This window comes from Thermobia domestica, chromosome 14 (assembly GCF_964235325.1).
Source record: "Thermobia domestica chromosome 14, izTheDome1.hap1.1, whole genome shotgun sequence".
In the NCBI taxonomy this organism is placed as follows: Eukaryota; Metazoa; Arthropoda; class Insecta; order Zygentoma; family Lepismatidae; genus Thermobia; species Thermobia domestica.
Genome location: NC_137467.1, coordinates 150635143 through 150649972, shown reverse-complemented (window position 1 = coordinate 150649972; position 14830 = coordinate 150635143). Strand labels below are relative to the sequence as shown.

General features: G+C 38.5%; 1 protein-coding gene across 2 annotated transcripts in view; it reads right to left on the bottom strand.

The window, feature by feature from the left end:
• The window catches only part of btv (dynein cytoplasmic heavy chain beethoven), a 437347-nt gene extending 423121 nt beyond the window's left edge, over positions 1–14226 (bottom strand). For both annotated transcript variants that reach the window (XM_081739028.1, XM_081739029.1), the window contains exons 1-4: positions 14002–14226; positions 9167–9245; positions 5685–5830; positions 1373–1543 (exon numbers count right to left, since the gene is read on the bottom strand). In XM_081739028.1, coding sequence (XP_081595154.1) covers positions 1373–1543; positions 5685–5830; positions 9167–9218 — 369 coding nt within the window. In that variant the 5' untranslated portion in view covers positions 9219–9245; positions 14002–14226. The remainder of the gene's footprint in view (positions 1–1372; positions 1544–5684; positions 5831–9166; positions 9246–14001) is intronic.
• Positions 14227–14830: the final 604 nt, after the last annotated feature.

Here is a 14830-nt window from a genome sequence, read left to right as displayed (position 1 = left end):
TGAAAGAACAAATAAAGAAGTTGAGGAGGAGCAGTTCGGGTTCAGAAGAGGCAAGGGCACAACAGATGCAATTGGATTATTAAGGGCGATCGGTGAAAGATTTATAGAAAAAGGGAAAGAGGTGTATGTTATATTTATTGATCTAGAAACGGCTTTTGACCGCGTGAATTGGGAATTGTTGTTGGGAGTTCTAACAAAGATAGGGTTGGAATGGAAAGATAGAAGACTCATAAGAAACTTATACATGAACCAACAAGTAAGTGTTAGGATAGGGGAAGAACTGACGGTAGAGAGTGCAATTGGAAGGGGAGTTCGACAAGGATGCTGCCTCTCGCCAACACTATTTAATGTCTATCTAGAAGAGATAGTGAAAAAAAGCCTACATGATGATGATGGTATTTCGGTAGGAGGTAGAATGATTAAATGCATAAGATTTGCAGACGACATGGCGCTTGTTGCAGAATCTGAAAAGAAAATCAATAAAATGTTAGAAAAAATGAGAAAGAGCCTTGAAGAATATGGGATGAAAATAAATATTAGAAAGACAAAAGCCATGGTGATTGGAACGAAGGGGTCGGTGTCAAATATAAAAGTAGGAGGGGAGAAAATATAACAAGTGAATAGTTTTCGATATCTGGGTAGTATTCGTAGTAATAACATGAAGTGCGAACGTGAAATAAAAGCAAGGATAGGAATGGCGAAAGAAGCCTTTAGGAGGAAGAAAAGTCTGTTTTGTGGGATCTTGAATAAAGAGTTGAGAAAAAGACTCATAAAATGCTTCGTGTGGAGTGTTGTACTGTATGGGGCAGAAACGTGGACATTACGTAAAGGTGATGAAAATCGACTGGAAACCTTCGAAATGTGGGTGTGGAGAAGAATGGAAAGAATTAGTTGGGTCGAGCGGAAAACGAATGAGAGAGTGTTAGAAATGGTGGGTGAGAAAAGAACACATTTAGATATTATTAGGAAGAGGAACTGGTTGGGACATTGCCTAAGAAGAGATTGTATCATGAGGGACGTCCTAGAGGGTATGGTGGCGGGAAAGTGAGGGAGGGGGCGAAGGAGACTACAATTAATGGATGATATAAAAACAGAATGATCATACGCGAAGACGAAGAAGTTAGCGGAGGACCGTGGAGCATGGAAGCTTCTCAGCTGCGGCAAGTGACCTGCCAATAAAGGCAGAATACCTATGATGATGATGATCAAATTAGTTTATAATAAAGATCACTATAGTCTCATTTAAAATAAAAAAATAAATAAACAAATAAAACTGCAGAAAGCACAACTACGCTCTCATGCATGGAAATTATTTCACGATACAAAATCAATTTTCGAATCATATCTTAGAAGAATATCTTGCGTGCCTTACCTTGAGTAAAACAGGAGCAAATACTTTCTGTAGTGCATGGTATAAAGCGTTGAGAGGAGAATCAACCATAGACGATACAAATATATTTTCGTGAAGGTTTTCAGGAGTAATCACTTCCGGACGGATCTTGAAGAAAACAAGCACCTTGTCTTTGTTATCACCTGGTAATACCTGTTCAAGGAAAATGCAACAATTAACTACAATCATTAACGCAACAATCACTCAGAAAGTATATAAACCACTTGGCGTAACGGCCCATTTGTGAGCCTAAGCTTGCTCCAGCGCCATCTACTAGCGACCAGCTGAACTACGTCCAACCTAGCGGCGAGCACGTGGTCAGCGCACTGCGACGCCCTGTCCCTAACAGACGCATTAGGAGCTTTTTAGACCTAGTGACCGTCACGTATTTTATTCACGTTACAACGGTGCGTTGTATATTTATATATTTAGTAACTTTAGGGCGTAAGATGTTTTAATATATATACTAGACTGATTATGCCATTCGAAGAAGAAAAAGAAAAAGATATGTGTAAAATATTATTATGTAAGATCGATATAAAAGGATGTTCATATGTCAGTATATGTTCTAAAATAATAAGGTTTTGGAGACATCGTTGTCAGGACAACAGAAAAACAAGATATAAATAAATGGAAGGGATTGCATAGAAATTGTCGTCATTTTAATGGCTCAAGTTAATAATTAAAAGGAATCAGTTTATCGTTGTAACGTGACTCCGCAGTTTGCCTCACAACGCTGGGTGGCCGCCGAAAATTGGGAAGCACCGCCTGGGAATCGAACCCGGGATCACGTGGACATGAATCCAACGCTCCAACCATTAGACTAAGTATATGGATTCCACAAATTCATACAAGTTATACACAAAGTAAACTCCAACTTCAAAAATTAATTTTGAAACATTATCTGTTATAATAATAGTCCCGGCTAATATACAGAGAGAGGGAAGGGTGGACGGACAAACAGATAGATATCTTAACGCGGGGCGCAAAATTTCCGGTCCCTAGGTCGCCATTGGCGACTAGAAAATTAGAGTTGAGTTGAGTTGATTTTAGTTTAGCGTCCCTTTTAGCAGCGAGGCTATATGAGACGTGGACCTACTGATTAACGTGGAATCCGAACCACATGAGCTCCCGCCGGGAATTGAACCCGGGTCTCCCACGCCGAAGGCGCGTACGCTAACCGCTTAGCCACAAGGGAGCTCTAGAAATTTAGAGTTGATGACCAGTGTTCAGTAGGAATGATTTCTGCCTAAACTCATAGGGCTTCGCAGTTTATGTTTCGCACAAAAATAATTGTCACTGAGTGGGAGAAAACACGAAGTGTGAAATCCTCACAACGGACATGGAAATTACAGTCTTCACAACGTTGTAATTCGCCCCTCCTTTCCTCCCTCAATTGAAATGATCACATTTTGTGTAGTTTTACCTGTAAATACTGTTTCATGTCAGAGAGGCTTCAGCAGTCTCAACAGAGTTAAGACTGCCTACAGGAATCCACTTAAAACTGACACACAGGATGATTTGCTCACAATTTCCATCAGTGGAACTTCACTTAAGGACTTTGATTCGAAAACTGCAATCGACAGCCGGTATTTCTGTGCAGAGAGAGAGCGTTACATAAACGTGAAGTCTCAAGGTAAGATATTTTTTAACATGTATATGAGTTGTCTAATTCAAATTGATTACCCTGAATTTAATTGTCTATTTTTAAAATATTATGCCCTGATGTAATCTCTTTCTTTGTCAAAGCAAAGGCTGTGGGGGAGGGGGTCATAATTTGTACGTAGAAATATTGGCGACCATCATTTTTGGATTTTCGAGTGCGTCTGACTTTGAAATTTTGCACCCTGTCTTAACGTTTAGCAAGAATACATGATACCACAGTTGGAAGATTAGCAACTACATTTTCCCTACAAAATGGTACACCATACCATTCAACTTGAAGAATTCATGAGTTTATACACTGGACTGAACAAGACAGTCCTTACCTTTGGCGAATTCGTTCTTCTGATATCACGCCTCTGGGACTATGTACGAGATATCGTCTACCGAAAAACCTCCTAAAAATAAGAATATAATGACAAGAAATAAGAGCAGCAGCTTGATGCCTTAACCGCAAGGAATGGTAGTTATGTATAAATATATTAATACATATACAATACCCCGCCCTGCCTTCACTTTCTCGTCAGTTCCCTGCTTTGAGGTCAAGGTTTAGCTTACAGATCGAATAGGAATTTTTCTTCTTTATTATTTTTTTTATTATGACCCTTAATTCAATAGAACTTGCACTACTAATAAATGTATAAAAAAAAGCATGAAATGAATTTTCTTTAACATCCGCAAACTTCATTAAAATACCTAAAATAAATTAAAACTGGTGAATTTATTATGTTCTGATGATAGCATATATTGAGGGTAATATTTAGTACAGTAAAGAACAAATAAACAAGTCAGTCAATGCCGAATTGTAAATAATTGAATATCAAACTGTTAATAACACCAAGTCACTGAATGTTCTACTCTTAAAAAAGACCAAGACATTGAATGTGATATTGATTATAAAACCAAGGCATCGAATTCACACTGCTAATGAGACCAAGCCATTGAATGTCTTACTGATAATAAGAGCAACTTTCAAATAAACACGACACGTCGGTCGGACGAAAAATACGAGGGTAGGTTGATAGTTCTCAGCCTACCCAGGTTCAAACAAAGCTAGATATAAAAGTTATATACGTTTATAAGGCTTATAATTTGTGAAGCTATACGTGTTTGACTAAACCAAATTAAATTTGTTTTTTTCAGGTCCAAATTGAAGATGTCAGCCCACCTCCCAGAAATTAGTAAATTTGAACACCGTGCATTCATCAAGTACCTCTTCCTAAAGAGACTCTCGCCGAAGGAGATCCACAACGACATTGGGAGACAAGGCACTATCGTATGCCACTGTGAAGAAATGGGCAACGAACTTCAAAAATGGACAGTTTGGTCTAAACAATTATCCAAGGTGTGGTAGACCAATTTCAGTGATTTCTCCCGAGATGATTGACGCCATTCACCGGATGATTCTCGACAATCGCCGAATCCCGTTCAAACAGATAGAGGTAACATTGGGCATTAGTCATGAACGGGTGTGGAAAGTTATCCATGAAGACTTGGGTATGAGGAAGGTCGCGGCAAAATGGATTCCGAAACTTTTGAACGCAGATCAGAAGCGTGAACGAGTGGAGATAACTAAGGTAGTTCTGTCCCAATTTCAATAGGATAAGGCCAATTTTTTGCAACGGCTGGTAACAGTGGACGAAACCTGGTTGTATTTTTACGATCCCACGACGAAACAGCAATCGGCGGAATGGCGCCACAGCGGTTCTTCACGTCCGAAGAAGGCTAGGACACAGCGCTCCTCTGCTAAGGTCCTTGCTACGGTCTTCTGGGATTGTGAAGGAATTCTACTGCTGGATAATCTGAAATCGAGTGAAACCACAAATGCAACTTATTATACATCTCTTTTGGACAAACTGAAAGCAGAACTAAAGAAGAAGAGACGTGGAAAGCTGTCAAAAGGGGTCATCTTCCTCCAGGACAACGCGCCCTCACACAAGGCACGTCTGACGTTGCAAAAAATTGAAGGATCTTCGGTTTCAAATAAAGGAACATTCATGTTATTCGCCTGGTTTGGTTCCATCAGACTTTTATCTCTTTCTTAAATTGAAAATGTTTTTAAAGGGGACGCATTTCAATGGCGCCGATGACGTCATTTCTCAAACAGAGGCCTGGTTTGCAGAGCATCCATCAGACTTTTATTTGACTGGCTTGCAAGCACTGCAGCAGCGATGTGAAAAGTGCATTGCACTACAAGGGGAATATGTTGAATAAAAACCCCAAGCTTCGATTTCTATCTACTTATTTTCTTCGTGAGGCTGAGAACTTATCAGCCACCCTTGTACTTCCAATAGTATAGAGTTATCGGTGGGAAGTTAAATGCAGATGGGCTTTAAGGTTGTTGACAACAAACAGGATGAATTAGATTACCACAATATGGAAGTATGAGTCTTTTCTGAGACGATAAACTTCTGGGGTTTTCAAGACATGCTTGGTGATAACTTATGAACATACACTCATAATGGATAACTTTACGGTATTAAGTCACGTAAGTCACGCACCAGAGGGAGCGCTCTACCACACCGTGGCCCCTCTGGATGCGCTTTGTATAAACCTGTAAATGGTCTACTGATCACAATAGTAATTTGCATACCTTCCGACCTAAACCCTGAGGAACGTGTAGAGAACTTACCCTGTTTTCTAGAAGGATTCCTTGGCCTCCGTTATACTCATGCAGCGTTGCATTAAGAACATAACAGTTGCCATCGTCCAAGAAATTGTTAAGATTAACATGACTATATAGTTCATCATCAACTGATGATAAGGCGAAGTAATTCTCTGTAAAACAGAAGAAAATGTACATTATTATTATTATTATTATCTGGTTCAAAATTGGCATTTGAATATGAATTTATTAGATTTACGTTACGAACTGAAAACGAAAATTAAAGGTTTAAAAATTACACTGTCTTTCTTAGTACAATATAACCTGTATATAACGGAACCTGTTCTTTGAGAAATTTTTGTTTGATGGAAAAAGTTTAGAGACTTGTTGAATATTGTAATATTCCACATGGTTGTGTTTACAAATAACCAATATTAACTGTTTAGTGTTATTTCCTCTACCACTATTTCAATGTCCCCAGTATGATTTTTGAATGCTTTATGCCTTCAGTGCTTTTTTAAAATAAAAAAAACAAGTATATGTTCCCCAGTCTCTCTTTCTCTCCCCCCAAAAATAACCTTTTGGCTTATTTCTTAAACTGGCGTGAGGGTGTAATATCCCGCATGGTTGTGTTTGCAAACAAATAATATGCGCTTATATTTACAAACGTCAATCATGTGCATCTTACTACAGATTATTATAGCTGCACTGGTCATGTGATAACGACGAATCAAGAGCGCCACCGCCTTATCTGGAGCAACTATATAACCGAAAAGATTTCGACAACAAGCATCAGTCTGCAATTGGTCACCCTCTTCTAGCCATAGAGGTCTCGGAGATACCTAATCCAAAGCCTCTAGTTTGTTAAAACTCTAAGCTTCCTCTCTTCTCACTCAGCTTACTCAGAACTTTGTTGGGACTCCTAACCTCAGTCACTTAGCTTGCTTCGGAGCTCTGTAACTTCTAACCTCGGTCACTTAGCTTGCTTTGGAGCTCTGTAACTTCTAACCTCGGTCACTTAGCTTGCTTCGGAGCTTTGGAACTTCTAACCTCAGTCACCTAGCTTGCTTTGGAGCTCTGTAACTCCTAACCTCGGTCACCTAGCTTGCTTTGGAGCTCTGTAACTTCTAACCTCGGTCACTTAGCTTGCTTCGGAGCTCTGTAACTTCTAACCTCAGTCACCTAGCTTGCTTTGGAGCTCTGAAACTTCTAACCTCAGTCACTTAGCTTGCTTCGGTGCTCTGGAACTTTTAATCTCGGTCACTTAGCTTGCTTCGGAGCTCTGGAACTTCTAACCTCAGTCACCTAGCTTGCTTCGGAGCTCTGTAACTTTTAATCTCGGTCACTTAGCTTGCTTCGGAGCTCTGGAACTTTTAATCTCGGCCACTTAGCTTGCTTCGGAGCTCTGGAACTACTAACCTCAGTCACCTAGCTTGCTTCGGAGCTCTGGAACTTTTAATCTCGGTCACTTAGCTTGCTTCGGAGCTCTGGAACTTCTAGCCTCAGTCACTTAGCTTGCTTCCTTGCTTTGTAACTTTTAATCTCGGTCACTTAGCTTGCTTCGGAGCTCTGGAACTTCTAACCTCAGTCACCTAGCTTGCTTTGAAGCTCTATAACTTTGAACCTCGGTCACTTAGCTTGCTTCGGAGCCCTGGAACTTCTAACCTCAGTCACCTAGTTTGCTTTGGAGCTCTATAACTCCTAACCTCTATGGAGCTTTGGGGATCCTAAATCCACTCCACCTAGCTTGCTTCGGAGCTCTGTGAAGATCCTTTCCTACGCTGCTCGCGTCTGGTGTCGCCTTTCTTTGTCCAGTATAAAAAATTTACATTATGGTAATATTTCTAATATACTGTTTATAGTAAATTTTGTAATAAAAGCTGGTAATAAATAAATTTCAAACTGTAATTTGCTTTACCTATTTCTGCACAAGTAAAACTTTACAATATTCATGTATTATTCCGTATAACTACACCTGTAACAACAGGAATCTGTCAAACACGGAATGGAAAAAAAATTGACACCGAATAACGGGAAAGTGTTTGGTCAATTTTCCAATTCTTACTTTGTATGTATTGAAAATGCCAGTAGGTGGTAGTAACATGCCAAAGAATAAAACTGAAAATGGTAGCCAAATATTGCCAATCCCCTCCCCCAGCCATATAGTTACTACAAATGGAACATAATTAGAGAATATGTAACACAACATGAGGACAATCTGCACCTAACCAGAATTGATGAACATATTATAATTAATACTGAAAAAATCTACACTAAAAATGAAATTCTACGTAGCGGTATGACAAAATTAACCAAGTGGTCTGACGTGAAAGAAGTACAAAGAAGTTCATGGGTAGCCAGGTGGCGTGACGTTGAGGATTAACGAAGTGGTCTGAGGTAGAAGCTTCACAAGTGCCGAGAGGTTGGAAGATAGTCAGGTGGCGTGGGGTAGGATTGGAAGATCCAGAACTAGGACTAATTTGAACGTTCGGAAGTATAGTGAAATTTAGGTTCAAAACTGCTAGATGTGACTTGAAGGTTTAGAACTAATTAGGATAGAGAATTGGATTTATGAGCTTTCGGCATCTACGACCATGTTAGCCCGTTATGTATGAGGGATGACGTCATTCAGCGATCACACTATTGGAGGAAAGGGAGGGAAGAAAGAAAGCGGCCTGGGACCTATATGTTAGGTACCATCCCAGCATCTGCTTGGTGGGAATGAGGAAAACCCAGAAAAACCTCAATCAGGATGGCTGGCCTAAAAATGCTTTTACACTTTTTCGGACTAGTCTCTCCAACGGATCAAAGCTGAGACAGCTCGCAACATTGACGAGAGAGTTAGCGACTTCTCTACGCGGGACCACGGGTCTAGAAATGAAATGAAATGAAATCTTCGAGTTTTACGTCCCACGGTTATGCCGGTTAGGCTAAAGGAGACGGTGATGATGAGAAATGAGTGAAATGGTGGAATGAAGAAAGTGGGAGGAAACGGGAGAACCCCGAGAAAACCCAAGAACACGGTGTTTGTCCACCACAAAGTTCACTTGGCGGGGGCTGGGATCGAATCCGGGACCTCACGAACCAGAAGTGAACGCTCTACCACTGAGCCACCGCGCCCCCCTAAAAATGAAATGAGTACAGGTTGAAGGATAACTGAGAGGCATGAGGTTGAGTATCTGAAAGTTCAGTGATGTTGAGGAACAGCAAGATTTAAGATCCAGAAGTTCAATGAAATTACGCATAGAAATATCATACCACTTTTCAGATAGTATGACATTAATTTACGTAATATTCAGCGCTGTCGTAGAACTATCGACCTGTTCTCTATGCGCAATATTCAAATTTACGATCACTGAACAATATCAAATACATTCCACAAATTTTCAACGCTTCTGACATTTGAGTTGTTGTTTCTTTTTATTTTATTTTGAAAATAATAATATTAAAGGAAAAACTCTATCAGCGAAAGAAGAATAAAATAATGAAATTTGATCAAGTTTACTTACTGGTTGTTGCTAGGATAAAATCCTTTCTCACATCCCCGCTACTGGACGGCATGTTTCAATTTCTACACCGTTCGCCTACCTGTGAAAAGCAAGAAGGAAGTTACCAAATTATTTTAAAACAAATATTATGATCAAGGTAATATATTCTATATAACTAAAGTATTTACCTATCTGTATTCCTTAAAGCAGAATAAATGCCAATATTTCGGATACATATATATATTACCGTACCCTTTAATGAGTGTAAAAAAGGATTAATACTTCTTGTATCTTGAGATCTTTACATGCTTATTGTTTGTATATCAGTGGGTATTTCACATATTTAACCTATTGCAACTCTTAATTATTTATCAGCCATATAGAAAAGAATTGTGTCCTCCACGAACCTTGATTTAACTTCACGTCTTCTAATCACTAAACAATGTGGATTACGACTGCAGTTTCTTGTTCAACTCTTGATTCTAAACTTGTTTGTTGTAACTGTTAATTATACAAAACTTTTTTTTTCGGGCTGGAGAGTATTAAGAATACGATGTACTATAACTTTGTTAATATTAAGCCAAACTATTTGGTGTAACGGCTACGTAACTCCACGCCATCTGTTAGCGACTGGTGAAACTACATCCAACATAGCGACGAACGCGTCGCCCTATCGCTAACGGCGTATCAGGAGCCTTCTAGACTTAGTAGCCGTCAACGTCTTTTATTCAGGTGACTCCCGTTTTGCTTCACGACGCTGGGTGGACGCCGAAAAACTGGGGAAGCACCGACCGAGAATCGAACCCGGGATCACGCGGATATGAATCCAACGCTCTAACCACTGGACTACGGTGACCCCCTGTGTTAATATTGACCTTTTACAAGTGTATATGTACAGTCCACAGCAAAAAAAAAAAAAACAAAACAAAAAAAAAAACAAAAAAAAAAAACGGCAACATGAGCATGTAAGTTTATTGTGAAACAACGAAGTCTTTTGCTCCAAAATAAGTGTGCGTGGAAGGACGCCGAGGTTTCTCTGGCGTGATTCGCGCCACGTAGACATTATGTTGATTCCCTGCGCCATTAGGTGTAGTTTCACAATAAACTTACATGTTCATGTTGCAGGTTTTTTGCTGCTGACTGTGTAATTCGACTTTGTAAAAACATAGGGAATACTGGAGAAATAAAAGAAAGTATGTAAAGATATACATATATATCTACTACTTCATTTATGTAAAGATATACTATTAATTTTTGTTGATGAAATCCGTAACGATCTTATCCCATTTCAGGGTCCAGGTTCCCTTTTTCGGTGTTAAGTTTCGGGGTTTTCTCATCCTAATGAAATAGGCCTCAAAAACATTCCCACTTATTAATGACGTAGCACGATGTAAAATTTTTGTCCTCCACATTTAGTAGATCACCTATCTATACTAAGGAAAACAACAGATATAAAATAAACCCACATTACAGAGTTATCAGGTTTTTATTTGACAAACACATGCAGCGAATAATAATAATAATACGTTAATTTTTATTTTAATGCAGCGAATAGCTTGCAAGCAAGAATACCGCATTTTGTCTGGTATCATACTGTAACATAATAGTAACTAAAAATGCAAATAATACAAAAGGGGGAAAAATAAAACTAATATATAATTCTAATGTGTTAACAGACAAATTAAACAGGACAATTCCCTTGTAATTATGTTAAAATATTCAAGCTCTCAATCTGATTAAAAACAAAAATAAACAAAGAATACGATCACAAGAGTAATCTTAAAATTATAGTTTTGGCAGAAAGTTACTATAGTTACTTCTTAAAAGAATAATACAAACCTTTTACAAGTTTACTTGTTTCATAGAGTTCAACTAAATCTATTTCTTTAAAAGATATGCCAATCTTCTTAAAAATTTCATATTTACATATTGAGGAGCTAAATTCCTTCCATTTCTTATACTATGACCTGGCACTTTCAAATCAATATTGTAAGGATCCCCACCTTTCAGTGTATATTACTTCTTTAAGCACATGTTATAATTGTAAAGCAGACGATACGGAAGAAATCAAGACTACACGAAGTTGATGCGGTGAACTCCGAGGATGGATGAATCACCCAAAACTCTCCTTTAAAAGAAAACACAGGAGAGGACCAAATTATCAGTTGACTACTGATCACTTAACCTACAAACACCTGCTCCTGAGGTCACATTGGACAAAGAAGTTCTCCTACCTACATAATTTTCTATAGCTACATTGGGCGAAGAAGCATCCCTATAAACCGTCTCCCATAGCTGTGGAGATTACTTTATAAAACCCTGGACGCTGCATTGGGCAAAAGGGTTACTCGGACATACCTAATTCCAACTTTCATCAACCGAAGCTACTTTACGTGCTGAGGACTAATATTGGAATATTTATTTTGTATCATTACAAAGAAACTTTGTAATTATTCCATAGAGGATTATATATATAATAAAACTGGAGGAGGGCTAATCCCGGACTTATATTGACTCTACCAAGAAACATTACAATAATATGTAGAAGTATTCGTTTTTTTATCCAGTATTTTTTTGCATGAAAACCTTATCAAAAAACTTTTCTTCTGTTAATAAAGCTTTCTTAGACCCTAGTAATTATTCCAATATTCAGAACTATAGAAACAATATTGGCATTACTCGAGCAGACGGTTGTACCGAATTTTCATACATTTATTGCACTTTAAGGTTCCTTTTTGCAGAACATGCACTAAATGAGGAGCTAGTGCACAAGCCACGAACCAACTTGTGCTAGGTGGCCACTAAAAAGCACGAATGCTATCTACTCGGGTCAGCGCAGCGACGGGGTGTGTCCGTACGGAACAGGCGCGTCAGCGACTTGGGGCATACGCATAAACGAGGATAATGGTAAAATACATAAAATATCCGAAATAATTTTCACCTTCAAGAACACTTACATCATGGTAATAATTCTTACCTTCAAAATGGCTTCACTGGTTTCTCGGGTACAAATGGCCCGTTGCGAGGAGAAATTCGTCTGTTTTGAATTTTTACGTCTTTTCCACACTTCGCACAGTTGATTTTAGGTTTCAACATACCATGACGATGCAAAAATTTTATAATATGTTTTCATCACACAATTCCTTGCAATAAAATCGTATGTTTACATTATATCCATCGCAAATGTCCATTGCTAACACGAAAAGAACATTTCCACCGTTTAGTTGAGTTGAGTTGATTCTGAGACTAGCGAGGCTACATGAGACGTGGACCGACTGATTAACGTGGAATCCGAACCACATAAGCTCCTGACGGGAATCGAACCCGGGTCTCCCACGCCACAGGCGGGTACGCTAACCGCTTACCCACGAAGAAGCTCATTTCCACCGTTTATTTCCACTTTTTTCGCATTCTTGTATTCTTCCTCCTTCCGCTTCGGTAAATAGTTACACTTAGAATACGTTCACTCCCATTCAAAATGTATTTCAATATGATATCTAATGACAGAAATTACTTATATTCACACTCTACTTTTTTCACGAAAAGTGATTCACATCGTATTTCACCTATAAATTTTCTTTTCGGTAGGACCATCTGCTCGAGTGGACCCATAATATCATTATTCTTACAGGTTGATGGAATTCCTGAAATAATACTTGCATTGCTGAGCTTTTGACTCTCTCCTGGAGTCTTGTCACGGAGGATAATAAAAATATGAGGGGCAAAAATAGAAGGACCAGACTTACTCAGAGCAAAGCAATGCAGGAACGTACTTTGTCAAAACAACAATCGTCCATTTTCATATTGGAACAATAATCTTGTGAAACATTTTGCGAAAATTCTATTCTGTCTGTAAAGTTGTAGAAATGCTATTCAATATTAATCATCTAAATTTGGCCTGAGAACAAGCTGGAAGTCTGCACGGGCTCGGGCCGTAAATTTTTAAATATACAATCATATTTCTCGGGCCTATCTTGCTTGTGGGATTACCCTTCGCCACTGCGTACAAATATGTTTTTAAGTGCTGCTTGTGATGGACATCTAGCACAGCTTAGTAAGGATTCTTCGCATCATGATTATTCATTTTTACGCACACCTACCGTCGCTTCATGTCTACTTCCTATGGATATACTCCCATGCGAGCCCATCGAATTCGCCCTGCTTTGACGCGGATATATCTCTTGCTTGTAGTTTCCACTTCGTAGAGATTGAAGCCCTTTCATTTCTGTATAAATAATTTGTTTTGCATCGATAGTTCTTTTACGTATGCCCACCTCGCTTCGCAACTGCTCTCTCGTGCGGGGTAACTAGTTTCGCTCTGCCCTGATGACGGAATAGATACAATTCTTACTTGTAGTAGCCACCTAGAAGAGGTTCGTGTTTTTCGCATGAAGTTGTTTTTATGGCCCATCAGTTTGCACACATTATGATTCTGTACGCAACTATTTTAGGTATGCTCCAGGAAAATAAAAGAGCAGAATGTCTTGAGGAAGAATGGAAAGCAAGAAAGGTGAAGGATTATTTTTAAATATTTAATTTAACGACCTAATGTAAACGTGCACGTAACAAAATAAATAAATAAATAAATTGCAGCTAGATTGAGTGCACTGTAGAAAATTTCTACGTAGGCCTCGGTTAGTATTAGGAGCATAAAAATAAGTGAACAGTGACACTAGAGAGAAGTAAAACAAAATTTCAGTTGACAATACTATTTTTCCTGTGCAACTACACTGGAATTGATTGTTTTTGTTATTATTATTATACATTTATCTCTAGCAGCACATAAAAAACTTGTCAATATCGGCATAATAAATCACACGCATTAAAAAGTATATATATCCTAACTAATGGCTTACCTTATTAATATAATAGATATCCCATACACAATAATCATTTCCTTTGGTGATATAAAAGTAATATTCCTTTCTATTTTAAGTGCATCCATAATTTCCATGGTTTTCTTGCTTTTGTTTACACCGCTTTCGCTCCGCAACATTCAAACATTTCTGCTGTGGAATGCAAACCAAGAGCCATCTATTGCAAATAATCTGAAACATCTAGCCTGAAATCGTCTTTAGAACGCGATAGAAGACGCCATTCTTCGTCTCAGGCGGAATTTTGGGTCAATTTATGTATTTGACGAATGTGGACAAGAAAATGTCACGTCACCCTTCACTCTATAGTAAATCATTAAAATCCATTTCAGAGCCGGCTCGTGAACGAATTCACACCCGTAAAAGTTAAGGTATTATTTCTTTTAACTAAGGGAACAGTGGCGTAACTAAAAGGTCGCTGAGCAAGTAATGAGAGGTGAGTCACACGTCGAAAAGGAGCCCAGTTAAGTTTAGAAGATTACGATACTAAAATCCACTTTTCATGGTTTATATTGTTTCACATAATTTCCTCAATGTTGTTCTCTAGCCTAGCCTTCTAATATTTTCAGGCTGGTGCTTAAAAACCATTTAATTTACCGCGAAGAGTCAATAGGAATAACAAACAGAAAGAATATAAAAGAAGACATTCTGAGTGATTAAATAACTGAAAACTGACTGACTGATCAACTTCCAGGACAAACAACTTGAAATGAACAGCACATATCATTTATGACGTAAGGTACCACTAAGGAAGAATTCTTGGAAATTCAACGAGGAATGGAGGAAATAGGGGTCGAAATTATTATATTAA